Source organism: Apteryx mantelli, chromosome 2 (assembly GCF_036417845.1).
Source record: "Apteryx mantelli isolate bAptMan1 chromosome 2, bAptMan1.hap1, whole genome shotgun sequence".
Classification (NCBI taxonomy): Eukaryota; Metazoa; Chordata; class Aves; order Apterygiformes; family Apterygidae; genus Apteryx; species Apteryx mantelli.
The window spans coordinates 162887561-162914658 of NC_089979.1; the positions used below are offsets into that span (position 1 = coordinate 162887561).

At 37.7% G+C, this 27098-nt stretch overlaps 1 protein-coding gene across 3 annotated transcripts in view; it reads left to right on the forward strand.

Moving 5' to 3' along the window:
• The window catches only part of PRKAG2 (protein kinase AMP-activated non-catalytic subunit gamma 2), a 232793-nt gene that overhangs the window by 199016 nt on the left and 6679 nt on the right, over window positions 1–27098 (forward strand). For all 3 annotated transcript variants that reach the window (XR_001293590.2, XR_010883539.1, XM_013949658.2), the window contains exons 6-14: window positions 925–1034; window positions 14062–14143; window positions 15464–15522; window positions 18200–18245; window positions 19679–19733; window positions 21468–21594; window positions 22429–22594; window positions 22933–22970; window positions 26861–27007. Coding sequence is in view for 1 of the 3 variants with exons in the window: in XM_013949658.2 (XP_013805112.1) it covers window positions 925–1034; window positions 14062–14143; window positions 15464–15522; window positions 18200–18245; window positions 19679–19733; window positions 21468–21594; window positions 22429–22594; window positions 22933–22970; window positions 26861–27007 (830 nt within the window). In the remaining 2 variants the exon portion in view is untranslated. The remainder of the gene's footprint in view (window positions 1–924; window positions 1035–14061; window positions 14144–15463; window positions 15523–18199; window positions 18246–19678; window positions 19734–21467; window positions 21595–22428; window positions 22595–22932; window positions 22971–26860; window positions 27008–27098) is intronic.

Consider the following 27098-nt stretch of genomic DNA (forward strand, 5'->3'; position numbering starts at 1 on the left):
TCTTTGTTCTTAGCTCCTGCTGTTTTCACTTTTGGTCCTGATCTTTATAGCCACATAACTCCAACAAATGATTTTCTCTCTCTCTCTCTCTCCCTCCCTCCCTCCCTCCCCTGCTTCTCCCCGATTGGACTCTTTTTTTCCTTCTGTATTTCTGTGGAACTGCTATTTCATGCTGTTTGGATTTCAGTGGGAAAAGGGCTTTTTTTAAAAAGTAAAGGAAGTACCTGAGATGATCAGAAAATTAGATGCATCTGCATCTAAACTGACAAATGTAATTTAAGCTAGCATAAACTACATTGCGTGTTTGATCCTTGCCACAGAAAATGCCACTGTTGTAAATGGCCCAAGTGGATCCTGTTTCCATAAATCACTAAGTCTGGGATTTGTGATGGTGTGTGTTAAGTAGCCTTAATAGGATGGTACTGATTGCATAACCTGCCAAACTTGCCTGCTGCTTCTTAAGAAAATACAAAATTACTAAGTAAAAAGTAGACTGAACAGAAATGAGATCAGAGAAATACTAATTTCAGGAGCTTGGGTCAGTTAAGTCAGATCATAGCTTAAGTTTCAAACTGACTTTCTCTGTGTATAACTGGAGTTGAGGCATCTAGTATGCGTATGAGCCTATTCAATAGTTTGCCATTGGAAAAATGGGGATTTTTAAAAAATATAAATCTCCAGTACTAAAGTCCTTTCTCATCAAGGAAGAACAACACATTTCATCTTTATACTGTGTAATTTGAAAGGAAAGATGCATCTGAGATGCAAAACTCAGAACTGTGAAGTGTCTGTCCAGATCTGAAAGTGTGAATTTGAATTTCGCTGTAGGGATGTCCTTCTGCAATGCTTCTTGGTTGATTTGGCATGCTTTTTACATTGTTTTATTTAAGTAACCTTAAAGAAACGTAATGTTTTTACTTACAGCACTTGAAGAATCGGAAAGTGACATTTATGTGCGATTCATGAGGTCACACAAGTGTTATGACATTGTTCCGACAAGCTCTAAGCTTGTTGTTTTCGACACTACGTTGCAAGTGAGTATTCTCCTTTCAGTCTGTGGTTTGTTGTTTTTTTTTTTTTTTTTTTTTTGCAGTTCACTTGTTTTTCTTCTAATGTGTGTGTTTCCTGAGTGATAAATGAAATTTTATCTCTTGAAGTTCTCCTGTAATACTGTGCTTTGATTGCAAAAACCCATAATGTTTCAACTGTATCTTTCATGGTCTGTTAGAGAAGGACATGGGGGAAGACTTCTTTGCTCAACAAAAAGAGAAGATATAATTTATATTGTAGTTGGAATCTCTAGCTAAAAAACTTTTCAAATGAGCACAGAGTTATATTGATGACTTCATGGCTATCAAATTTTATTCACCTACATTTATGTAAAGATCTTTGTTGTAATAGTTACGATGTATCCAGACGCTTTCAGCCTACTCTTGTTATATTGTTAAGACAATATAGGACTAGAATGGATGCCTTAATTCTGCAAACTATTAAATTCTCCTGGAAATCTTTGTTTTCAGTTTCTCATTTTGCTTTTAATCATCATCTGCTAGACTCTTGGCTCTGCATGAAGAATTTATTTGCCAAAGGAAAGCACTAGCTGCCCACTATAGAAACAAAGTCGAGTTGTGGTAGAGAGTTGTGGCTTTCTTTGTCTGTTTCCTAGATTTTGAAATTGGTGGGAGGTTTCTTTTGTTTAAAGATGCTCCAGTTTTGACTTGACTAAGCCCAGTGAAGTAATATTGGCCTGGAATGTACTGCTCAGTTAGATTCCAGTCTCCCACAGTTGGAGACAACCATATAATAGATATTTAGTCCCACAGTGTTCACAGAACCATCCTGTGTATCAGATAATCCTTTACAATGTGGGATTATCCATACAACAGTCTCAAAGATGCAAAACCTACATTATGCAACAAGGAGAAGTAATGTGGCAGCATTGCGTGTGTTCTAGTCAATTTATACAGTCACTCATCCTGGGGAGGCACCCATCCTTCTTGAGCTGATCATTAGCTGATGGGGCAGGAACTTCTGATGTAAGCAAGAACAACAGATACTTAATTAGTAGAGCAATATGTCTATTTGTACTTGGTACTAGAATTATATTAAAATTTAGGCAGGGCTCTGGATAAGAGTCTGTCCACGTGCCAAATGGCCTCCTGATGCTAACTGATCTGGTAGCCAGGAGGGCAGCACTGAACGTAGTTTATATGACATGAGACACTGGTGACTGTTTCCTCCTTTATCCAGAAAGGCAAACTTTTACTGGAAGCTTTTCATTCTTAAATACCTTGGAATCATTTTAACAGTCACTTTTTTTCCTCCTTCTTCCCAAGGGTTCTTTACTGGGTGTTGGATTTTGTAGTGAAAATACATTTGATCTGTGGTTAGAGATGGAAGAGAGAGTCTTGGAGGAAGAGCTTCTCAGCTCACAGGCATCAATCCCAGAGTTTAGATATTTACAGTATCAATTTTACATGCCTCTTCCACATCTTGACTGTTTTGATAGTCTTTCAGCCACATCTGTTCTTGCGCTGAACCAGTTGCGTGGACCTAGTGATTATCCAAGCACTCTAAGCTATCAGTGAAGAACATCTAGATGTAATGAATGCTTCAGCCCATTCTTTTGCCACAATCCTTTTCGGAGACTTCTCTCTCTGTCTCTTAGGAGCTTTATTCTGTGGGAAGTTAATCCTGTTGACTTTCTTTCACCATCTCAGAGGGAAAGGGTTCTACAGCTTTTCCTCTCTCCTGCCCAAAAGAGAGAAGACTGTTAATTTTGAACTAAAGAATCCAGACCTTTTGACCTGAAAAGTCAAGTTTGGGGTGGTAATGTTATTTGACAGCCTCTCAGCTCTTTAAAAAGACTTAGCTTCCTTTTTTTTTTTTTTTAATTTCAGAGAATATTTATTCTTGCACTATGAGATAATCTTTTGGGAATTGGTATCTGTAGCTTGCTGTTGGTATGACCCACGGTTGAGTTCTGAGCTGTCAGTGATCACCTGGGTCAACAGCTTGATCTTGGTCATTGTTGCAGTTGGAAAAACAAGTCTTCCTCTTTGCTTCATGAACCAATTAATCTTAGGGCAGTTGCGGCAGATCACCAATTCCTTTTGGATTCCCCAGGTCTGTTGTTGAATTGCATAAAGTCATGCTAGATACCAGCTTTCTTTACTGTAGCTGTATTGAGATAGCACTATTCATACCAGGAAGCTGGAGTTTCATCTCCAGTTGGTGAGCCAATGTGGGATAATGCTTGGAGAAGCAGAGTGTGAGTGAGTGAAATTTGTTAGTCATCGCCATAAAGGAAAACAGATTACTCACTGATAACAGAACTTTCACCAATACCCCACTCAAATCCATGTCTTATTTGGGATCCCTAGAGGTTCTTGGATTATAAATGGAGAAGAACGAAGGGGATGCTTTGGCCTGTGTTCGTGGGAGCATAATCTCAGCTTGCTTCTTCAGGTATTTCTAAGTGGAGGAGGGGAGTGGTAGAGGGGCGGTCTGTAGTTATTCATTCATACTCTGATATATGGCATATATGGCATATGTGAACCATATCTTGAACTTGGATTAGTGGTAAACAGCTCTTCTTCCAAACTGAATACTTTTGTGCTTTATACCATTAAATTTCATCCCAGTTTCATCATTCCCTAACTTAGGAAGTCACAGCTTTCTTGTAAAATAATTGGCACTGTCTTCCAGCTTTGCTGCAAAACTTTAAGCAGGTTGATCTGAACACTGATCCTTGGGTACACTGCTAGCAGATCTTCTAAATACTTCTCTGTCAGTATTTTCCTGTGCAGTTCTTTACCTATCACCATGTATTAATATTCCAGCTACAGTATCTTCAACACATATTAAATTTCTTCATTCTAGTTGTAAAGCTGATGCACATATATATATATATGTTTGAAACTTAAAAATTGAAGAGTTCTTTTTTGTTTTTTTAAAAACAAAGGGATGGAAGAGAAAGCACATCATAAGGGTAGTCAAACAAAAACTTATAAAGTGTTTGTGTTACAATTTTTAGTACATAAACAGCTTATTCTTCAGTGCCTTGGGACCCCATATCGGTTCCTCTTTGGATAACGTAGTACACAGTCTTATGAAGCATTCAGTGTCCATGAATCCTTTTTAAGTGAGTGCGTTTTGCAGATGTTTGGTGTCATTCCTGGGTCTGTTTCACTCATACCCAAATTAGTGTTTCTCCTAATTAAAAAAAAAAAAAAAAGTGCCTTGACATCTTGATACAGCGCTTCAGAGACTTTATTTCTAACTGAATTCAGGTTTTAATAGTTCGGGGTTCAAAACAGAATATATGATAAGGGCTTATTTTTTGCATCCCTTAGTGTAAGCTAGTAGCAATTGATGGAAGAATAGAAAAATCAGAGCCGCGTTGTGTTTTAATGCGGTTCTTTGGAAGACTTTGCCTTTGGATTTGGATTTGTCTACAGTGTCTTGTCTCCCTCTACTGGTCAGAAATCACAACACACATCAAGCCTGTTTCTATCTTGGAAATTCTTTGTGAGATATTATGGAAGGTCTTTTAAAACCACTGTTAACTATAAGACTGAAGATATTCTTTATATAATGGGATCTGAGTCATACCACTAAAGCAGTATCAATTCTTAAAAGCAATTATTTAGTCCCAATATCTTGGAGGGAGTTAATGTGAAGATTTGTAAGGAATTTTATTTTAACCCTGAACGAGAGAGAAGATGGTAAGGTGACATTATGCTGCAAACAGAAAGGAAGTCTTAAGTAGCAGCAGTGGTAGCTAGTAAAGAGCAGGAATGGGTCAGCAGTCTCTTCAGTCCTGCTTATTTGACAGTGAGAAAGTCTGGGGGCCTCTTGATTCCAGCAGCTACCAAACACCTCACTTCCTAGTGCTAGCACACCAGTCTGGACTTACACATTGAGAATACACCTATGCAACTGGCACCTATGTTATACTATTGTGAAAGTGGTATGTCTCATGCTCTTCAATTACGCATCAAATCATGTGCTAAGGGATGAGGGTGCTGTGTTCAGCTGGAGAATGTGCCACTTGGGGTGGACTTGGGCAACATCTGTACTAAATAAATAAAATGTACTAAGCTAAGGTCCATTTACCTGCCTGAGGTCATCCAGCACTGCTCAATTTGCCTTCGTACAGCTTAGTTTTTATTTCCCTCCAAACAGAGTATTTGTATCTACCCTGCCTACCTGGAATGGTCCTTAGCCTGTGCAGAGCCCTGAGCCATGGTCAGATATTGTCTGAGAGAGTAGTAGTTGGGTTAGTGCTAATGATTTAAGTCTCACAGTTGGTGGACTTTTCTTTCACCCTTTTTAGCTTATAATACAGATGTAGCCTGTAAGTAATGGGCCTGATAAATATTGAACTCCCGTGCAGTGCTGTGTCTCTCTGCCCTGCCGTGAATACTCCTCATATGTGACAAGCTCCAGTGTTTTGCTTTTCCCAGAGATGATGTTATCTTTGCTTAACACACATTAAAGACACTTTGAAGGTGTGATCTGAGCATGAAGGATTGGAGTCGAGAGACAATTAGATGTTATGAGCCATCCTGTGAAGTTTGGCAATTTGGTTCTGTGGATGGTGGGGAAACTAGGCAAGTTGCAACGGTGTGTTGCAGCTCACAAAGAATAAATTGCCTGTCTCATCTCTTGCTCATCTCCCAAGATGGGGAACAGTAGGAGAACAAACATTTTGCAGCTCCTTTGAGTGGATTAGGAGGGTTCTCTCCTGAAGGGCCGCTCTGCAGGCAATGAATGACTGTTCACTTACTACTCTTCATTCTGAATATTTGGTATATGGGACTGGATCATCTTTATTAGACTCTAGGAAAATTCCGAGCTGGATGCAGGTTTACTCATTACCTCCTTGTGTTTTGAGCACAGTATTTAATTACTCTACAAGTGTTAATGCTTTTAATTTGGCAATGTTCTGGGGAAATAAGGTGACATCCAGATCTGCCTTTACTTTTTCTTTGCTGTGTCACCATACATACCTGATATGAGTCGAAACCAAGAATCTGACCTTTTCTTGTCTTTTGAAACTGATTAATACTTTGGGAGGAAAATAGGAATTTGAATAATTCCTGTATTAGTTGGATTCACATGCCCACAAAACATAGCACTTTGTTCCTGCTCCATCAGTCAAATTATTTATCTTTAGTATCTCTTTATCTCTCTCCTGTGATGTGACTTCATATTATTTTCCTTGTTACTACATGAGCTTCTGACTTTTCTTTACAATAGAGGAATGCATTTATCCCCCATTACAAACTCCATTTGGATTTTTAAAGGAAACTACTGATTTAACCTAGCTTATTGCAGTTTCTAAAGTTTGCCTCTGTAAGCTTATTTAGGATCAGATTTTTTTGTCTGGCCTTCAAACGTATTTGTTATTTAATTTGTTTTGCTTTTTGCCCAACCCATGTAAAGATGAGAAGGATTAAATAGTCTGTTTTGTAGTCCAGAGCAATCTGCCCTCCAAAAGGAAGGTAAAAGGTAAGTGTAAGACGGGGACTTCCCCGCTCTGTATCAAGCAGCAGTTTGTAGTCACAAGGATGGTATATAGCAAATGCAGTTGCTGGGTATTGTGAAGTTCTTAGAAATCCCTGTGGTGTGAAAAACTCTACCTAGCCTTCTGTTCTGACTAAACAACATTCTCACCTATTAAAAGTAAATCTATGCTTTAATACTAACACATACATGGCTTTTGCTCAAGATGATCTGGAAGCTATTTTTAAATTATTTGTTCAGCACTTCTTTGAAAACTAGTAAAAATCATGTTTATATAGAAACAGTCATCAAAACAAGCTTTCAGAGTCCTAAAGATTCTCTCCTTGTATGTGCTGAAGAACTCTTGGACAGTTAAATGACGTGAAGGTTAGATAATTTAGCCTTTCTGTTTAATTAAATGATCTAGTTGGTAATGGACCAGATGTTACCACCACTGAAGCTGGCTTTTGCCAGTAGCTGTCACACACTAGTAAGAGCTAAAATACTTATTTTTCTACCACATAACTAGAAAAATATTTGGTATAATCTTCTAGAAACCTTTTTATGGGGATTTAACAAACTGGAAGTAAATGTAGTTTCTGCAGAGTGTGCAGAGTGTGCAGTGGATTCCACGTTAGAAAAGTGGCAGAGGATTTGTATTCCTCCTCCCTGTGCTGAATCTATTCAGTAATTGGATTTATTATTCTTGTTCCCTCCAGGTCATTCTTGACTGGGGTGTTGCCTCCCTCCAAGGTAATGAGATAGACCAGGTTTCCAGGAAGAATACTGCAGAATCTTTTCCTTCCAGAAACCCATAGCAGACTATGGGTCTGCCATTGCAACAGAGTTCTCACAGCTTTATGAAAGGATTGACTGTCTGTTCCTTAATTGGCTTTGAGGTTTTTCCTCTTCAAAGTTGCTAAATTTAAACTAATATACTGTCTATGTTTCTAAGTAGTGTGAGCACTCCTCCTGGCTTACCCGTCCCACAGAATCATAAGAGAATAATATAATTTGGCTTTTACTGACATGGGGGCTGAGACAGTTTGAGCAGGCCACATAAAAGATGCCTTTATTTAGATCAGGCCAGAATCAGTAGTATAATACTAGAAGACTTCCCCCCGGCCCCCAAGCTGCTCCTGTTTGTCTGGTATGCAATAAGCATAGCAGCTTAATTCCTGCAGGTCTCAAAACCAATAGGAAGCATTCATTCCTGGATCTTTGGGGAAGATACTGTGAAGCCCTTTGTACCAATTAGGCAGAAATTTCTGTTTCTGTGCAGTGTGTAGATACGGTTTGTACTGGACTGAGAGTCGCGTATTATTTATTCACCCTCTTTTTTTTCTTGTTTGTTTGGTAAGATCTCAGTCTGAAGGAACTTCTGTACCCTTTCCAATGCAGTTGATCCCAGTGGCTCTGGCTATGAGGCTTATCTCATTTCTCAGTCCACTGTAGCATGGAATCTAGCAGCAAGAATTCTGGCTTCAAGTGATTCATTTCCTAGAAAAGAGACCTGTGCTATTTTTTGACGTTATTGCACACTAAGAACTAGAAGGTTCCCCTCAAACGTCAGGTGGAAGTAAACATCAGCAGAGTCCCTCATTGAGATGAGGGAATAGCAGAGTTGACTGTAATCATGGAGCAACAGCTATGTAGAAGAGGTCTCTGTGAAATCAGCACATCTGTGGCATTAGAGGGAGAAGGAGACTCCTTAATTGTCAGCTTCAGTGTGAGCATATCAACATAGAGTATCTGAATGAACTAAAGCCTCAGTTTGGTGTCTTCAGTTGGATTGGGTCCCTTTGGTGGTGGTGGGGGATTTCTACATGAGGACGTAAAGTGTCTGTTCTCTGGGGAGAAATGCAGAATGTGTGCTTGCATGCTGTAACTTAGACTTAAGATCTTACCTATTCTCTCGCCCCTTTTCTGGGGTTTGGCTTGGGTCTGATGAAGGGTATTACTCCAGCTCCTAAATTTTATGATGTGCTCTATGCCCCATAGTATATCTGTCTGGAGTGTTCACTTTCCGTGTCCTGTGAATGGAGAAGAAAAATGAGTTTTGTTCTGGTTTCATCTAAGCTTTCCAAAATTCAACATGAGCTAGAGGAACCTCTCATGTGTGTTTGAGAGTTGGGGTTTTTAAGATATGAAAACAAACAGAGCCTTTAAGTTAACAGTGGCTTTGTCTAATTCTTTTTTACTTTAGTTGAGGGTATGGCAGGTAGAGTAGGAAACTCTTCTTTTCAAAACCTGCTTGGTCTTAACCTTAGGTGTAAGTCTGTATTGCAAAGGGAGTCCTTAAGTAGCCTTTTTATTAGAAGGTGTAATCGTACCAAGGAAGGAATACTTCGGCTAAATCCATAGACTAAAGAAAAAAATAACTGGAGAATGATTTTTGAATGCAACAGTCATTGCACTTATATAATTGGTTAGTCTTGTATGCAGGTTTAGTCTTTCCAGACAAGCCAATTTATAAAAATACTGGATGATATACGTGTGCTATAAAACAATTTTTCTAATAACTTCTCAAAATAGCTCCTTTACAGAACTGTAATTCACTGTAACTTAAAAAGATGTATGGCTTGGACAACTGCAGCTTTATTTGAAGAAAAATTGGAATTGCAAGCTAATGTTTAATATCCTTCCCAATATTTTGTTGGCCACTTCTTGGGAAAGATAGAGATAAAGCAATCAATCAAGCCTTTAAAAAAAAAAAAAAAGTTGCTGTGAGAATTTTTAACTCTTCTAACCATAGGTATTGCCACTAGATTACAAGTTAGGACAAGACTGTGCCATTTTCCTCCTGACAGCTTGGGGAACTGGGGCAGAGGTTCTCAGAAAAACTGGTTCTCCCCTCCCCCCCTCCAAATTTCTTCAGATTTTCTGAGTTTGGGCAGCATTACCACCTCCTCAATTGAAGATGTTTAAATGCCATTGCCACCTGGGTGTGAATTGCTTCAAAGTATAGGTGTGTGAGATATTTGGAGAATATTTACTCCAAGAGCAAGATGAGCTAGCAAGGTGATAATCGCAGTGTTTGGAGATGAATCAAGGAATCCAGCATTCTAATTTAGCTTACAAAAAATCTTCATACTGTGAAAATAAACCCTTTGGAAGATGATGCTGACAGTGTGAAAGAGAAGGGTTGCCCAAAGAGCTTTCTGTGGCAAAGTTATACTATTTGTAACATAGTATTGTCTTTTTCTGTGTTCGCAAATACTGCATCACAAATGAACTTTCAGATGAAAATTGGGTGTTTAGCCTTCTGCAGATGATCTTTTTGCATTACTTGGTGTCCATTGACTTTAGTAAGAGTGAGTAAGAGGGAAAGCTGGTGTGAGCACCTCCAGTCATTGCTGAAGAGTATTTTTCAGATAAGAAAAAACTTTTCTGGTTTACGGTTATAGCTTATATAACATGGTGTTATGTAAAATATAATATAAAAGTGTGTGTGTTTATGTATTATTTATTTATTTATTTATTTATATTTTATTTATTTATTTATTTTGAAACAAGCTCACCCTCAGTCTTTCTGTGAGGGGCTTCGCTCATTCACAGATGTTTCTCTGAGAGAGCATTTCCACAAGGACAATCCTAGGCCAGTGAGATTACTGGTCCAATGTATCATAATGACCAGTGTTTCTTTCAGTGTTTCCACTCAATGAGGAAGAGCTTTGTATAGCCTGGTGAAAATCTTTCATCTGGTGTCCCCATCTCTGTCACTGTCTCGTAATTAAGCTATTCTGGAGCTTGTTGACCATAAGAGACAATGTTTTCCAGATATTCTACTGCCTGAAAGATAGGACTTCCTATGTACGGATCTAACACAATCTTCCTTGGTAGTGTCTGTCTTACTGGAGGAGGCTAAGTCCTCCTTAGAGATGAGAATGGAAACATCTGGATGGTCTGTAGAAGCAAATGATCTCCAGAGGTCCTGTCCAAGCTAAATTACTCTCTTACTCTATTCAGCATATTCACAGATAGTACAATAAGAAGGTGAAGATGCTTGAAAAAACAAGCTAAAGATGCAGAAGCAATTGCTTCTGTAAATGTCACAAATGCTTCAACTGTTCATCAGTCTTTGGATCATCGGAACAGTGTCTATGAAATCCTTCGGATATGTCAGCCTGCACCAGCCTAAAACCAGCTTGATGCAAGCTTAACCATTCTCAAATGACCATTCAAAGCCAGGCAGTCTTTGGGTTGAATTGGTGGAATGAGTTTCTTGTAGTAGAAAAAGCTTGTTCACATTCTGCTTGCTGAAGTGCAATAGCACCTATTGTTGAGGTGACATATAATATAGTGCATGGTTTTATTCGCTGTGTTCTTTGCTCTAATATGACCCTTTACCCTAAGATGCAGAATATTGGAGGAGACAAGTAGTCACATAGGGTGGGATTGCTCAACTGATCATAGATGCTTAGAGTGTACACATCTTGTAGTCAATGGGAAGAGACTGACATTTGTGGGACAAAATTCATCTCACTCGAAGGCTAGTGAGTCATGCTGCAGAAATGACTAATTCTCCCTCTTGGCTATAAAGAGGAGATGAGGTGAGCTTGCAAGGTCGGCATATACATCAGAGCAAGCTCTAAATCTGGGCAGATAAATGCTATCCTTAATGGTTCATTATGTTTCTGTTAGGCCCACTACACGGTTAATAGGAATGAAAGTGCTTTGTATAAAGAATGTTTGTACATGATGTTAACAGCAACAATCTGTGGGATCTGGCTGAAGAACAATGGTTTCGTGAAGGTCAGGCCAGTCCAACCCTCAACTTAAGATCAGAAAAAGAGCTACAGCAGACGATTGGCCTCACACAAGAGCAACGCTGTTGATGGTGTTGAGAATGAGCAATGCATGGTGGAGGTCGAAGGATGGGACGTGGTAGAAATTTTCAAAGATTACAGACTATATAATCTGAAAGAAAGGTCCTTGTGGCTATATTCTGCATGAATATCATTGAAGCATCTAAATGTGCTGGAGAAGAAGCCCAGTGCCACACCCCAGTGCCTTGGCTGGCCACCAAGCAGTACTTTGGGCAACTGAAACTGGTAAACCACAGAAACTAAAGGGAAGTGTGAGTGGATGTGTGTATGTTTGTGCTTGCAAGCAATTTCAGCAAATAAGAATGAAGTAACAATCTAGCTTAAATAAGAGACAACAAGTATTAACATTAAGCGCTCCTGGCATTGCTGTTATACTTAAAAGGTCACTGTGTAACACTTCTTGCATAACTGAATGAGAGCAATAGCAGTATCACCTAATTTGGGATCAAGGAGGATGACATAGGGGGACAGGTTCAAGTATTCTCTTACTAAATAGTGGAGATCTGTTACTTTAAATGCTTTGTGTCCTAGTTCCCAAGCTGAACCCGTTGGCTTTTACAGCGGTTTTAACTCTGCGTTAGCTCAGTAGCCATGTCTGTCCGGCTGCCCTCAGTTTTTCCAAAACCTTTCCTTCTGAAGTGAGGCAAGATGACATCTAATAAAAGCTTCTTGAGATTCTTGGAGACAAATCACTTAGAAAGAAATCAGAAAAAATCAGGATGAGACGTGATCCCTTGAGAATTTTTTTTTCCTTCATCAGGATTCTCCACGAGCTCAGTTTAGTTTCTAATATATCTTTGGAGTTCTCTGTCTTGAAGCATCTTTGCTGTATCTAAAATCATCCCTCAGTTTTGCCATCTTGACCATCTGTACCTTGTGCTAGATGGTGTTCTTTGCTGCTACTGCATCTGAGAAAAAGAAATACTACTGTGAATTTCGAGATTGCCTGAAGTCTTGTACTTGGCATCCCAAGTCTTTCTACTGTGGGCATGATTCTTTTCCAAGTTATCAGTTACAGCGTTCATAAACTCTCTTGAGGAGTTGTGTTGCATGATTGCTATTTGGAAAATTCCCCCCCCATTAGCTGTTACCTTAATGTACTGACCCAGCTCGGGCAGCTTGTTCTTGTGAAGGGCTTGGTACTTAAGTTGACAGCAGCTGTTAACCTTTTCTCACAAAGTGTGACCGCTATTCCAGTGGAAAGCTATCAAGGCTGAAAGCTCCCTATTTCAGGTGGTTTGAGTGTACTTTCCTCTTTTTTTAATGAAGAGCAGTTAGAACCTATTTACCTTGGCCCAAGGTGGAGTTAGTCTGTGTGAATTCACTTCTCTCTCTTATCGACTCCCCAAATAGCTCACTGCTGCTGGGTTTTGCTACATTAACAGCAAGTGTGATGCTGTTATGTGGGAACACTTTATTTTGATGTCTGCCTCGAGGGTTTCTTCGCTGTTTCAGTCTTCTTTTTGAGTTAGTAAACTCCTATGCTGGATTTGGTAATGTTTACATTTTACCTAACTTCATCCTCTGTAGCTGTTAATAAGTGGCTTAATATCTCTGTGACCTTTCTCATTTAACCATGTTCTAGAGAAATATTCTGTCGCATGTATATTGCATTTTTATTGGTGGGTTCTGGATATTTTTTTCCAGCACAATTTCTTTAGTTTCACTGCAGTTTAGGGAAGGTGGTTGTCATGCAGATCGTTACTCCTATTCAGTGATGGTACGGCAGAAGCATCAGTAAAGTCTGAAGACAGCTCTGAGAGCTGTTCCTTGCTGAGGTCGGAAGAGCAGATTTCCTTCTAACTGTTAGAGAGAGAAAAGAAGCTGGCTGAGACTTGGATCACTTACAAAAGCCAAGTCTTAAAGATTCAAGTTCACATACGGTATGATAGTGCTAGCTCTTTGAAACGTTCAGTGTGAATTAATGTATGCCGAAGTGTAGGCAGAGGTGATGTGTTCTGATGCAGGCTAGAGGTCTTACAAACTTTTAGAGATTTAAACTGATTCATTATAATACTAAGTAAAATTTAAATGGAGATTCTGTCGAATATCTCATGACGCTGGATTTCATGTGGGTGGTTCTGCAAACTTTTCCTAGATGACTGTAACTAACAGCGGCAGACTTCTTATTTTTGGCCTACCAGTGGTAACTGGTGATAAAATGAGTTATTTTATACTAATTAATTTGTATAAATCAGGAATTTAAAAGCTGCTGGGATAGGAAAAGAAATGAGACTCTTACTGTTTCTGTTTTTTCCCTTGCAACTGTTGCTAGAGTGAATGTTAATCAACTAAAGTATAGTAAAATCTCAGAATTTTAAGCCATATGCTTAAATTGGAAACTTCTGGCATATTCATTACAGATTTTTTTTTTTTAATGTCATGAGTTAAAGATAATCTTATGTTTAATACCAAACAGGAAAAAATTTAAGGTTAGGGAGCATACCTTTTCTGCTGCATCAGGGTATTTGTTCATCAGAGGTTTTCATGTAGAATATTCACATAGCAAAATAAAAACAGAACCAATTTTGGGTTTTTGCTAATCGTTTTAACCATTTTATGCAAGTTTTAAGGGTGTGGGTGGGGGGGGTTGTTTGTTTGTTTTTGGTTTTTTTTAATACTAGCTACCTGATAATGCTGTGTTTTTCCTAGTAACTGTGGAAACTCTTCTGTATGCTAGGTTAAGAGTAAGGATTTGTTTAGTTGTTCATTCTTTTTGCAGGTAAAGAAAGCCTTTTTTGCCTTGGTGGCAAATGGTGTTAGAGCAGCTCCACTATGGGAGAGTAAAAAACAGAGTTTTGTAGGTAAGTAGATCTAACGTTTTTCAGGATTATTTGAATTTTCAGGGTGCTTCACTATGACAGAAGGTGATCAGGGCTAGCCATGGTCTAACATCCTAGAGATGTAGTGGTGAAAAATTTCTTTTACTCCTTACTCATAAAATGCTAGAGCTAATATTGAATGCTATAGATATTATCTCCGCAGAGTGGGGAAGAAAAAAAAAAAGAGCTGTGCGTTGCTTATTTTACGTCATGCAGCTCTCTCTAACATTACCATAATAATAATAATCTAAAATTAGAGCTATGTTGCAGTAGAAAAACAGGGTCATAGTGACAGTTATAAATACTATTATGAATATTTTGTGTGAGCAGGAATGTGGATTGAGGCTTCTTGGAAATGAATGGTAGATACTTTATAAAGTATTTCTTAAAATATTTTGAATCCATTGGGGAGGGAGCAGTAATTTTGTGCAGTACATCTCAGGAATGCTGTGTACCTTAATTTATATTTAATTTCAGTTTCTGTCTGTAACTGAGTTCTAGTCAATTAAAGCTGACCTCTGAATTAATTTTTCCCTTCCCCATTTCTTAGCTTCTTCAGTTTAGATGTAAGAGTAGTAATCAGTGGAGCAATTACATCTTCTCAAATTTAGAACTTGAAAGCTCAAAAAAGATTAATATTTTCAGGTAACTAAACTAATTATCAATATTATGTTCAATAGCTTGGTGTTAGTGGTTAAAATGTATATACTATGGATGTACTATTTCTAAAAAGGAAAGTTGTATTTCAATACACGCATTGGGGATTACAGTGGATTGAGTGAAGAAACGTTTGAGTGAAGTTCTTTAACAGGTGATAATCAAGAAAATGGATCATACTATTTATTTTCTTCTTGCGTTAGATTCTGAGAGTCTGCCTGACTTGGCAAGTACTTAATGGGAAAGGTTTTTTTGTTCAAAAAGAAAATTAAAGGCAAGGCTAAACCTTAAATGTGTTTCAAAATCTCTTTTCTTTCCATTCCTTCGGGGGTGGATGCAGTCTGGTTTCAAGGTTTTGCCTGGGTCAGTTTGAAAAAGAGAAGGAGAAGCACCTGGATTGTAGTTTTGAATATTAATTCAGACTCGTATGGTTTTTATTCTGAAATATTGTGTCAATGTGAAAATGAATATACATGGTTTTAAAATGATTGTTTATTCGCGTTGAACTAATAACAATGTACGTTACACAGATGTAATGTTTATTAAATTATGTATTGTGAATGTAAATAGAGGAATATATCTGGAAGTTATACACCTTAAGCATATGTCTGAAGAAATTCTTTTTTTATATATCACTTGTTACAGGGATGTTAACAATTACAGATTTCATTAACATACTACATAGATACTATAAGTCTCCAATGGTAAGTACCATGTTAAGCTATACTTTCATTGGTTGCCATATAGTACAGAAACTGAAATTTTGAACTGTTGTTTGAAGGATTAATTAATATTTGTTAAGTCTCTTGAAGCTTTGATGTGGCACAGATATACTAACTGATTTTTGGAAAGAAAAGATGTTTTTGTGGTCAAGTTAGTAGAATGGTATCTGTACATCTGGGGCTAGTTCCCAGCTTTGCTGTGGGCATCCTGTGATTTTATTTATTTATTTATTTTTTTGGACAGGTAACTTAATCTGTCTGCTTCAGTTATACATTTATAAACATGAGAGTTTTTTTGTTTTTCTTTTTGTGTGGCATTTAATAGGCATAATGACAGCCTTGGTTTTGGATACTAGGCTCTATTTAGTGGTACAACTAATACCTAATGTATTTGGGATGAAGGACCTAGCTAAAATATTCACTAAAAATTAAATGTAATTTTAAAAGTATGCAGGAAAATACTTGATTATTGGGTAGTGTTTATTTGTTTCTGTCCAGGCTGTTTCAAAATACCTGGTTGCTTCATGTTTCATAGTAATCGGAACCCTTTATAAAAGGAGAACTTCAACCAAAAACGGCTTTTTGGTTTTAAAATTACCTGAAAAAGTTCATCTTAGTTAAAAGATGATACGTTAATTACGTAGTGGTTCACATGTTTATATATAAAGTTATCTTTGGCTCCCAACTATAGCAGAGGTTGAGGGTTATTCTGAAAAGAGTATGCAGGGTTAAGTAGAATGCCAATTTACAGAGGCTCAGCTGGATTAAAAGGTTACTCTGTTGGAGCGACGCTATAATACGAGCAAGTTAAACTAGTTAAATACATGCAAATCTTTTAGCTGCCTGGCTGAGTTGCACAATCAGTTTGAGATCCCTTGACTTCAATTAACCATAATTTACCATTGCCGCTGGCAGTCTGTTGATGAAATTCTCTGGCTTACATGTTCATACAAACATTTACATCACTTTCTTATTCTTTTCAAATCACAATTCTCTCACTACCAATTAAAGTATACCTACCGTGTTTTATTAGCTAAAAAATCAAGAACGGTTGGGTAAAAATGATAACTGATTTAGGAGGCTTTTCAAGGCTAGTTGATCAAGTTCATTTTATAACTTATAATGAAATATCTTGTCAGTTGCATATAGTTTTGTGCACTATCCTTTCTTGCTGTTACAAAAAAGAGATTTTTTTTTTTCTTGGGGATTTATAGAAGAAAAAGAAAATTGGAAGTGATTGCACACTGATAACTTTTCCTTACAGTTGTTTCCATATTGTAGGGATTCTCAACCTTCAATAATACTAGTTTTTCCATATAATTTTACTTAAGATCTGCATGTTGGCACTCCTATTTACATTGTCCAGCATCTTATTCCATAGGTTGTGCTTAAAATAGTCTCTGTGCGAGGAAAGGGGGATAGTTGAGTGAAGCAGCAGCTTTTGACTTAAGTGATGCAATCTTCTATAAAAGAAGTAAAAAGTCTGTTTTGTATCCAGAGGTACTTCAATTTTAATAAGAATCATATATTTGGCCTAATTTTGCCCAAGTATTTTAGTTCTTTATGTTACTAAGTTCTTACTAAGTTCTTTAGTTCTCTATGTGATGTGATGCAACATGCTGCTGTTCATGTGCTAGAGGATATTTTTAAATGATTGATAAGGAAAGTTCATAAAGTTTCTAATGTGGCTGAAGTGCTTAGCTTTAGCCTCATCTCATCAGCACCCAAGAAATTGTGATCATTTGAATAGACTGAACTGCCCTCTGTCTTATCTGCCTTTCTTTTGGCAAGTACCCTAAAAGACTCCTAAGGGTGGTTTGATGTTATAGCTGAGCTGACTCAAGGGGCAGCTGCCATCAAAAGGTGCAGATTTACCACATCCTTTGTCCAGTATCATTTGTTTATCTTTGCTGTGAGTCAGTTAAGGGAGCCAAACCATCAGAAAACTGATAACTTTTTATGTAGTTTTATTTATTTTTTTGCCTGTTTGCTTCCTTTAGCCAGCTCAACACAGGTCGGCATCGTTGCTGGCACAGGGGAAGTACTGGGAGCATGCCTGGCTTAGATGCAGTATCCCAAAACATTTGAAGAATTTAACCTTGGTAAAAGGTTAAACTTGAGAAGAAAAAATTATGTTTATATAATAGTGGTTCTTCTTGAAGGCTGATGGAACTGAGTATTAAACCAAGTGCTTTTGCTTGTGTGTAATCCAGCAACAGTAAAATTCATCTCTTTTAGCATTAACAAACCAAGTGTTCGGAGTGAGCTCTTTACTGGCTTGATTGTGGTAGGAATCATCAGCAGGTTTACTCTGGCATATTTATTTTAAGAGGAATAAAGTACCTGAGGGGATGCCTTTGAGTCTAGAAAAGATTTAGACTGCAAACCTAACTTCTAGATGCATAAAGATAGGTGAAAATCTTTCCTGTCCCTTGAGATGGCAGGTATGCTACCCTGCATGGGGCAGGATTGCCCCTTGCCTCTTGATATTGCCAGGAAATGTTCTTTTTGACTGGGCAATTAGTTACCTGGAATTCTTACTCTGTATCTTGCCTGCAATAAAATGTAAGGAAATTATTCAAATCTAAATGACACTGTTAATAATTTGTTGTTTGAAATTAATACTTTGAATTACAAACTTTGCATCTACCCATTGTAGGTTCAGATCTATGAACTGGAGGAGCACAAAATAGAAACCTGGAGGGGTAAGAATATTTATTACTTGATTGCTAATTGAAAATTTCCTAATCTTTTTTTGGTATAGTGGATTTTCATTTACTCGCAGACTTAGCTCGTCTCTCTCTAAGTACTGTTTAATGAAAACAGAGATAGTAAGAGTTGGTCTGCTTGCTCCTGCTGTTTATTTTTCCACTAGAAGCCACGTGTGAACTAGGGTGATATGTGCTATATACTGTTTTACCACTCTTGTGTGATAAGCACCATCTCACTTTTTTTTTCCCCTTTAAGAAAGCCGATTCTGAATAACAGCTGAAATTTAATTGTCTTGTTCTTGTTGCTCAGAAGAACTATAAGAACTGGGTCAGGCCACTGGTCCGTCTGGCCTGGTGTCCCTTCTGAGACGTTGGGGTTGGTGTTCAGGGAGAGCGCGCAAACCTGACCGCTGCCTGTGATCCTTTCCCCTCGCGCTTCCCAGTCTGTACAACTACTGTGTTAGGTCTGTTAGAGCCCCTGCCCTGTCCTTTTAATAACCATTTGTGGGCCTGTTAGATCCTTAAATTTGTCTAATCCCTTTTTGAACTTGCAAATACGGTCTGCCTTCACAACCACCTGTGGCAGCAAGTTCCAGGCGTTCGCTGCTTGTTGTGTGAAGTGGGTTTTTTTTGTATTTTAAGTTTAATGTCCTCCTAGCTTCAGTGAGTGCCCCGTTGTTCATGTATCGTGGGATGTGAGGGACAGTTCCACATTCAACTTGCCCGCTTCTTTGTTTTTTGAGATTCCTGTAAATCTTAATCTCCTCTCCAAACTGAAAAGTCCTGGTCTTCAGTTTCTCTTCATGAGCTCCTGCATCTCCTTGGTTATTTTGGTTGCTCTTGTATAAAAAAAGAAAAAAAACTGGAGTAAGGGGGTGCGTATGGCTGTAGAGTTGATACATACAGCCAGAACGGGAGTAGATATGAGCCAGGATGCAAGAATGAACGGATGAGAATATGGATTGAATGAACTGACGGGTGAGCAGCAAATTGTGCCTGAGTTGCGGGGTGTGAGTAGAAATCCATAAATATGGCTGGGTGTGAAGTGCTGAATTTGGGGAGTAAGTTTTGGGGAGAAACTGATCATCTGCCATGTTACGTATACGGAAGCACTCTATGAAAGTTTATGTAGCAGACTCTTTCAGAAAAGAGGGAAATAGTAAAGTAAGATTGTTTCTGATGTTGTAGTGACCCCTGGTGGTAGTATTTCCCTTGACTCAGTTTAATGCTTGTTTTAAAACCATTTGATTATTTTAATGTATCTTTAATAAGAAGAACATGCAGCAGACAGAAGAAGCTGGTAGACTATCTAAAATAACTTATATATATATGTGTCTTTCATCCCATTAATTTTGTACTAAGGAACTTATAAAAATGGTAACGCTTTCATATAAAATGGTAATGGAGTATTAATTTTCTGTACACAGAGCTTTATTTACAAGAGACATTTAAACCTTTAGTGAACATCTCCCCAGATGCAAGGTAGGATTTTGCTTTTCATTCTGCTTAACTTTAAATAACCTAACTCCATCTCAACTCTGAATTTAAGGCTGCTTTATGAAAAAAGAAACAATTTCTATTGTAAACCAGAGTACGATAACAAATGAATGTCTCAATATAATCAAGAAGCCGTGGGTGCGTTATGTTGTGTGTAAAGACTTTAATTGCCCCAAAAAGATAGCTTTTGCTTTGCCTTTTGTCTTTTATCAGTCTATTTGTTCAGGTAAACGAATTAGACATATGCCAATTGAATCAAAATTAATTGCCCCCACATATGCAAAAAAGCAGCATGATGACCCTTCAAAGTATGCTCCTTGGGTATGTTTCATGAGAAGTAAAAACTGTAAAGAGCCTTTTAGCTGTCTTGCTTTCAGTCAGTCATAATAATTGAAAGCTTACTGTACTTCCTTTTACTGAGGGAAAGATAATATCCCTGCTTTTTGTTTTGCTCTGCTACTAAGTTGTGTTCATTAAAATATAAATGACTGTCCTTAGTTCAGTAGGTATCATTTCAAATTCCTTCCAAACAATAGTTTTTAAACTGCAATTATACCTTAGTTACTAAAAGTAACTTGAGAGATAGCTTTAGCAGATCATTTTACCCTTCTCCTGTTTGTGATTTAGTAGTACTGAAGTTAACTTTCCTTCAGTTTTTGGACTGGGACTGCTTATATCCTGTGGAAGGAAACCGATAAAGGGAACACTAGTGATTACACGAAGTAATGATTTACTTTATCCTGGGCAGGAACGTGCTTAAGTTGTAACTGGTCACAAAGCATACCGTAAGAGAATGAAATAGTGCAACTACTTTCAGTCTAAGGTGCAGCAGCAGAAACATTTGGAAAAAAAATAAGATGCAATAGGACATGTATAAAAAGCTACTGCAGGTCAACTTAAGATTAATCCAGAAAGAGACTTGGGCTCTGTGGCAGTGGGACTGCAACACTGCACACCTACGTGTTTGCTCCGGGAGTGGAATCTGCAGGGCAGTGTCGGGAATTTCGGCTCCATGTACATGGATGGGGATAGCTGATGCCTGCAATGTACTCATAATGCAAAACGTGTTGTGTGGGGGTAGAAGCCTAAGCCACCAAGTAGGCATTTATCAAAGTTCTTATGAACTTTATAACATACTAATTTATTATAAGTGGTGGTCAGCTGTTTTTATCAGTCTTAGTAAGTCAAAGAAAAAAATCAGTGGTACTTGCAAGAAGAATGGGATTATATAGCTTGGCATATTGCTACATCGTGGTCCGCAGTGTTTGGAGGAATGTTTCAGATCTTCTGAGAATAAATTCTCTCCAGTTCCCCAATGATAATGTAGTGGAATGATTAGATAATTGAGATGCATTAAAGGCAGGAGAACTCCGATTTTCACTGTTTTTGTCTCTGACGGAAGTATCCTTTATGGGAGAAGGGATTCTGTCAGCACAACAGTCACTGGGGAAAAAAACTTTAGACATAAGACTTGTGAAGGAATGTTTCTGCTTTCCTTTCTACCATAGAAAGTCACTCTTCCTCTTGTTTCTTATTGATATTAAATGTTCATGAGTATATTATTACAGGCTTGTTTGCAAAATGCAAAAAGCTGTAAAGATAATGCAAATAATTACTCGTCAAATGTATTTTGTATGGGTTTGTAAATGTGCATATATATTATTTGACATTGCTCATTGTCAGCCAGAATTCATTACAAATTTAATGTTTTCTCCTCAGCCTTTTTGATGCTGTATATTCACTGATCAAAAACAAAATCCACAGATTGCCGGTTATAGATCCTGTCAGTGGGAATGCACTTTATATACTTACCCATAAAAGAATTCTCAAGTTCCTCCAGCTTTTTGTAAGTATTTGAAGATGTACTTTTGCTTAACAGATTTTCAGTACAAATCTATAACGTTAAGTAATTTAAGGCTTAGTGTGGAAACTTGTTGATAACCTTTCATAGTTGAACACTTTGGTGTGTGTCTGTGTGTATCTTTTTCTTGATAATAGAGAAAGTAAGCTTGATATAGGAACTATATGGTACTTTTATTTTGCTCGAGTTATGTGGAGAAAGCTAAATAGCCAACACAAATGTCTGTGCTATTCGAGTATTTTGTTGTCCTTCCTCGAAGAACTGCGCAGTGCCAGAAGCTTGTTCGATTACATGAACAGAATAACAAACTTGTCTCCCAGAGACTAGATGCGATTGTTGTAGCTTAAGTGCAGGTGAAAAGGGAGTGTAAAGATTATCATAACTCACTGTAGTACGTTAGTTACAGGAATGGATAGGAGGCGACACAAAGTAATATAATTTTGAAATAAGCGTGCAGCATGTAGTATCTTTTGCTGTCCCTTCTCTTCAGTTTCAGTGGAAATAATGACACAGCTTAGGATCAAAAGCTTTTAGTGGTTTACTACAAAAATAAACTTCTAAGTAAAAAATTGAGAGTTATATGGTCTTAATTTAGAGCTACTTTGAACAGAAGTAATGCTTTTAGGTCTGAGCTTGTTTTGGTTTTACATTGATTTAGTAGCAGATTACTGTAGCAACCTGTCACAATCGTTTGGATTCTGTAGATGGATGCGTGAATACCAATTTCCTCACGTAAATAACTGTCACGTGGAGACCTGCTAGCTGTAATGTATCTTGCAGAAGACTGCCCTGTAAATACATTCATTCTGACCTTCCTAGATGTCAGAGATGCCAAAGCCTGCCTTTATGAAGAAGAATTTGGATGAACTTGGGATAGGAACTTACCACAACATTGCCTTCATACATCCAGACACTCCTATCATTAAAGCCTTGAATATATTTGTAGAGAGAAGGATATCGGCATTACCTGTTGTGGATGAGTCAGGTGTGTGTTAAGTCTTCTGTATACAGGAGTGTGGTAAGATAAATAGTGGTAAAACACTGGTTTGAGAGACCAGATATATTCTTCTTTTATTATTATTGCTATTGTCATTATTGTTATTATTATTAGGCCCATCAGGAAAGAAAAGGGAATATAAAGAAATATTTATGTAAGATCCAGGTTCATGGGCCTGAAAGAACTCATTATGGTTTATTTTTTGCTCTTGCCTTCTTGAGCTGTCTGTTTGATTCTGTTAACTGTAAGATAATGAATGATTGTAGCATGCAAGAAAAATAACTTTGTATTTTAAACACTCTGCTAATGTATGTTTTCCTTTTTAGGAAAAGTTGTAGATATTTATTCCAAATTTGATGTAATAGTAAGTATATATTTTAAATTCTGTAAAATATTTTTTTATATAGTATTTAAAAATGAATTCATTCATATGTCTGTTTCAGCTGTTTCATTCCTTAGCCTTTAATTAATGAACTGAATAAAACAGATTCAGCTCACTCTGTACAGCATTTAAAAATAAAAAAAGGAGCTTCTAAGCTATCCTTAGTAATACTACTTACACACAGACATCTACTGCTCTGGACATTACCCAAAGTTAGATCCGGTTTTACCATTACAAAAGAGGCCCTAGGCTTTTTATATTTGTGTCTCTTCCTGAGACTGGACTTGCTTTTCCCAGCTGCTGCCCTTCTGCAGTCTGTTTTCAAGGAGTGAATGCAGATTTCTTCCTGCAGTCTTGACCTTTTAAGTGAATTAAAATTACCTGGTGCATTCTTTTGTGCGGGTCTCTGGATCCAGAGTGTTGCATCTGTATTTCTTCTGGCTTAGATCTAATTTAGGCCAGTATCCTGTTTTTTTTCCATCAGGAGTGCAACAGTGTACTTGGATTGATACCATAACGTGCCAACCTAGAGGGCCAGGGCTTTGCTGTTCTTGTATCTTTAGAAACTTGAAAATCTGATTTCTCCTCCCTCCCTTTCTCCTCCCCCCTCATCCCCCACCCCGTGCAACTGCCTCTTAATTGGGACGTTTGGAAGCTGAGTACCCCACTTGCTTACTCCATCAGTCCGCTAGTGATAATGAACAATCCCGATGTCTGAAACTCCGCACAGAATGCTCTCAGAAACATGGAGGACAGTCCCAAATGGAAAAATAGTTCAAGCTTGTATATATTTCTGGTTGCAAACAGTGCTTCTAATACAGAATGTTTCAAAATGTTGGTGTTTCTGCCTGTCTTCGGTTCTAGACTTCTGTCCTTTTGTTCTTCTAGATTATCTCTAATTCTGTGGAAGAGACTGTTCTGCCATAAAGGTTGGCCAAGGAATAGCTAGAAGCTGTAAAAGCAGGAGTTTTTTAACATATCCAAGGCCATGAAAGTTCACAGTTGATGGGTTCACTGTTTCAATTTAATTTTGCAATTTCATTAGTCTTTGAGACAGGACGTGCTTCCTTTATTTCCCATTCTTAGGAAAGACACCAAAAGGAAGAGGTTCCTTAGATAACTTTAAAAAGCCACTACCAAAAAGAAATGAAAAATGCAAATCTAAGTAATGAGACAACCAAAGTTCTATAATTTTTAGAGATGCTGGATGTTTTGATTGGAAAAACTATGTATTGGGAACCAGAAAAAAACACAAAGGCTTAAGGATGTAGTTGTTTACTGTCAGCTGGTTACATGGGAAAGAGTTAGGACATCTATTGATCATTTGTCCAGAATGAGTTTTTCCTCATATACAGTAGTTTGCCAATTAGCCAACGAGGGGAAAAAAATGATATTTTGTTCTTTATGCTATGGCATCCTTGACCATCTTTTGTACGTGGATGTGCTCTTGAATATATTCCTGAGAATAGGAAATAGCAGTTGCAGCCAATAAGTTGTTGCATATCTTTAAATCGCTTGATTTTTAAAATAAGATAATCAACTACGACCTGTGAGGTTTCCAGTCTTTCATCAGGCTGCTTCAACCTATCTTTAGATTTGTTTTTTGTTTTAAAGCTTGAAATTTGTAATCTGAGCTTTCAACAAACATAGTATTTGGAAGATTCAACTTGGTGATTTTTAACCTTTAACTAAACATGTCAGCCATGTAGTTTAATCAGTGTTTTAAACTATGTCTGTAAATACAGCTAGCTAAGTTAACAGACTTTTTTGAGTTCTGTGAATCAATTTTACAGCTCTTGGGAGAGGAATAGGAATGGTGTGATGCTATAGAAATAGCTTTATATTACAGTAGATGCGTGGAGGTGACTTAAGTTTGGATGGGCTTTTTGTGTTCTCATGATGTCTGTCATTAAGAATTTGGCCTGAACTAAGCTACTTGCATCTTTGACCGTCTCAAAACTATCTTGTCCCACTTCAGTGTAATTGTTTAACCAGTCCAAGAACTTGACCATTCACAATAAATTCTAGCTCAAAATTAATTCCTCTTAAATGGAAACACTGGACCAAGCAAGGAAAAGATCTGTCTTTGTTCTTCCTTTAATGCTTCACTGCACAAAATTAATAGGCTAAGATGTGCCAACACTATCAAAACATCGCTGTAGTCTGTAAGAAGACTTCTCTGCAGTCCTAGGCTTGAAAGAATGTTTATTTGCAACTTGTCACTTGTGACTTAAATCTTGCTGTCACTAGGAGTGCAGTATGCATAAATCCTTTGAGTTACTCTGAATCTAAACAAAGTCAAAATTTTAAATTATGTCAAAGCAATGAAATATCCATTTATATAATGTTCATGAGTAGTAATCTGCACCAAGAATACAAGACTGGAACTGATGTCTGGGAAAGTCCCTTTCAGGCAGAATATAACTTTTGCAGGCAGTATGATAATTTTATATAGAATTTGGGCCTTGCCTGAAAAATAGCTCATGGGAGCAGTGGAACAGCTAATCACAAATAGAGAAAGCCTGACCTTTTTACTAGATGGTTAAGCCTGAAGTTTAGGCAGCTTTGAAGTTATTTGCAGCCAGTGTATATTTAACTGCTTCTGTGCTGATACCAAGTATCTTAGATAACACTTCTTTATTTGCTATGTTTCTACTGAATAACTGTATTCCTGTCTTCTCTTGTGTGACCTTTCGGCCCGCTTTCCTGAGCGACGCTCTTATTTCTGTGTCTTTTCTACTTTGAATTTCTTTTTTCTGGAACACAAGCAACCACAGTTTAAACAAACCTCACATCAAAGACCACATAAATGTTTTGTATGTTGGCATTAATGTTGCCGCATGTCTTTTGGTAATGCAGGATAATTTTTGCCTCTTTCTGGCTGCGAATGATTGTTGATAACTGTCCTCTGAATGATTAATGCATGCAGGTTTTTTTCCTCCTCTGTCAGATCAGACTGATATCTTTTGATAGAGCAAAAAGTCTTATTAGATCCTAGGTGCATGACCATAGTGTTAACAGGGTGCAATATTGTTAAGAATATTCAAGTCCTCAAGGTCATCTACTTTATGTATAATAATCTGATCTGTTCTGAAGATGCCACCAGTGTTGTCTCATTCACAGATTTCATTAATATCTTCCTGCTCAGGTAAGAGAGAACAGGTATTCTCTTTGCGTCTCTCCTTCAAGGAGAACCTTTGCTGGTCTGGAGTCCTCTTATTACAGGCATGGTCCTGTTCTTAAAAGCCTGGGAGGTTAGCTTTCGAACTGTGTAAACCTTCTTACCTTAAGCGGTGGTGATGGATTTTGTTGTTGTTAGTAATTTAAGCTGAAAATTATATGCTTTCTGGTGTCAAATGGCAGTGCCAGCATAGTCCAGGAGAGGGAGTGTGAGCTCAGAAGTAAGAAAGGTGAAGGAAACCTCCACTTAGATTTCCACTAAGACCTACCTTATGGGTCATGTTCAGAGCAGTGGGTGTCCTCCCCTACCCTCTGAAAAACAGAAGGAAGTTACATCTATATCTTCTTAAAGTCTCTAAAATCTGTAGAACTAGATCTTTATATTCTCTACTCCTTGTGCAAAAGCAGGATGAGTGACATCAAGCCAAATACCAGATAGCAAAGTCAGAAGACTTTCATTGGCCTAATGCATATTGCAAAACATATTATTAATTAATCCAGTCTGTCATATGGTATTTAATATAATTGCATGCTTGATTGTTCCTACAAACTGAAACTGAAAAACATTTGCCTTGTTTAATGTGTGACTTGGAGTAAGCTCAGCTTATACCAGAAACGTGTGTCTACTTGATGTCAAAGTATTTATTGATTGATGGTGAGTACTGAGATGTGTTTTGTGCCTTATTTTTCAGAATCTTGCTGCTGAAAAAACATATAATAACCTAGATATCACAGTGACGCAAGCCCTACAACACCGTTCTCAGTATTTTGAAGGTGTTGTAAAGTGTAGTATGCTGGAAACACTGGAGACCATTGTGGATAGAATAGTGAAGGCTGAGGTAAGCTTGCTTTTTATTTTTTCACTTAAGGTTAGAAGTTGTATGACCAAATAAATAATACAAATGCGTCCTTTCAAAGTCATTTTGATTA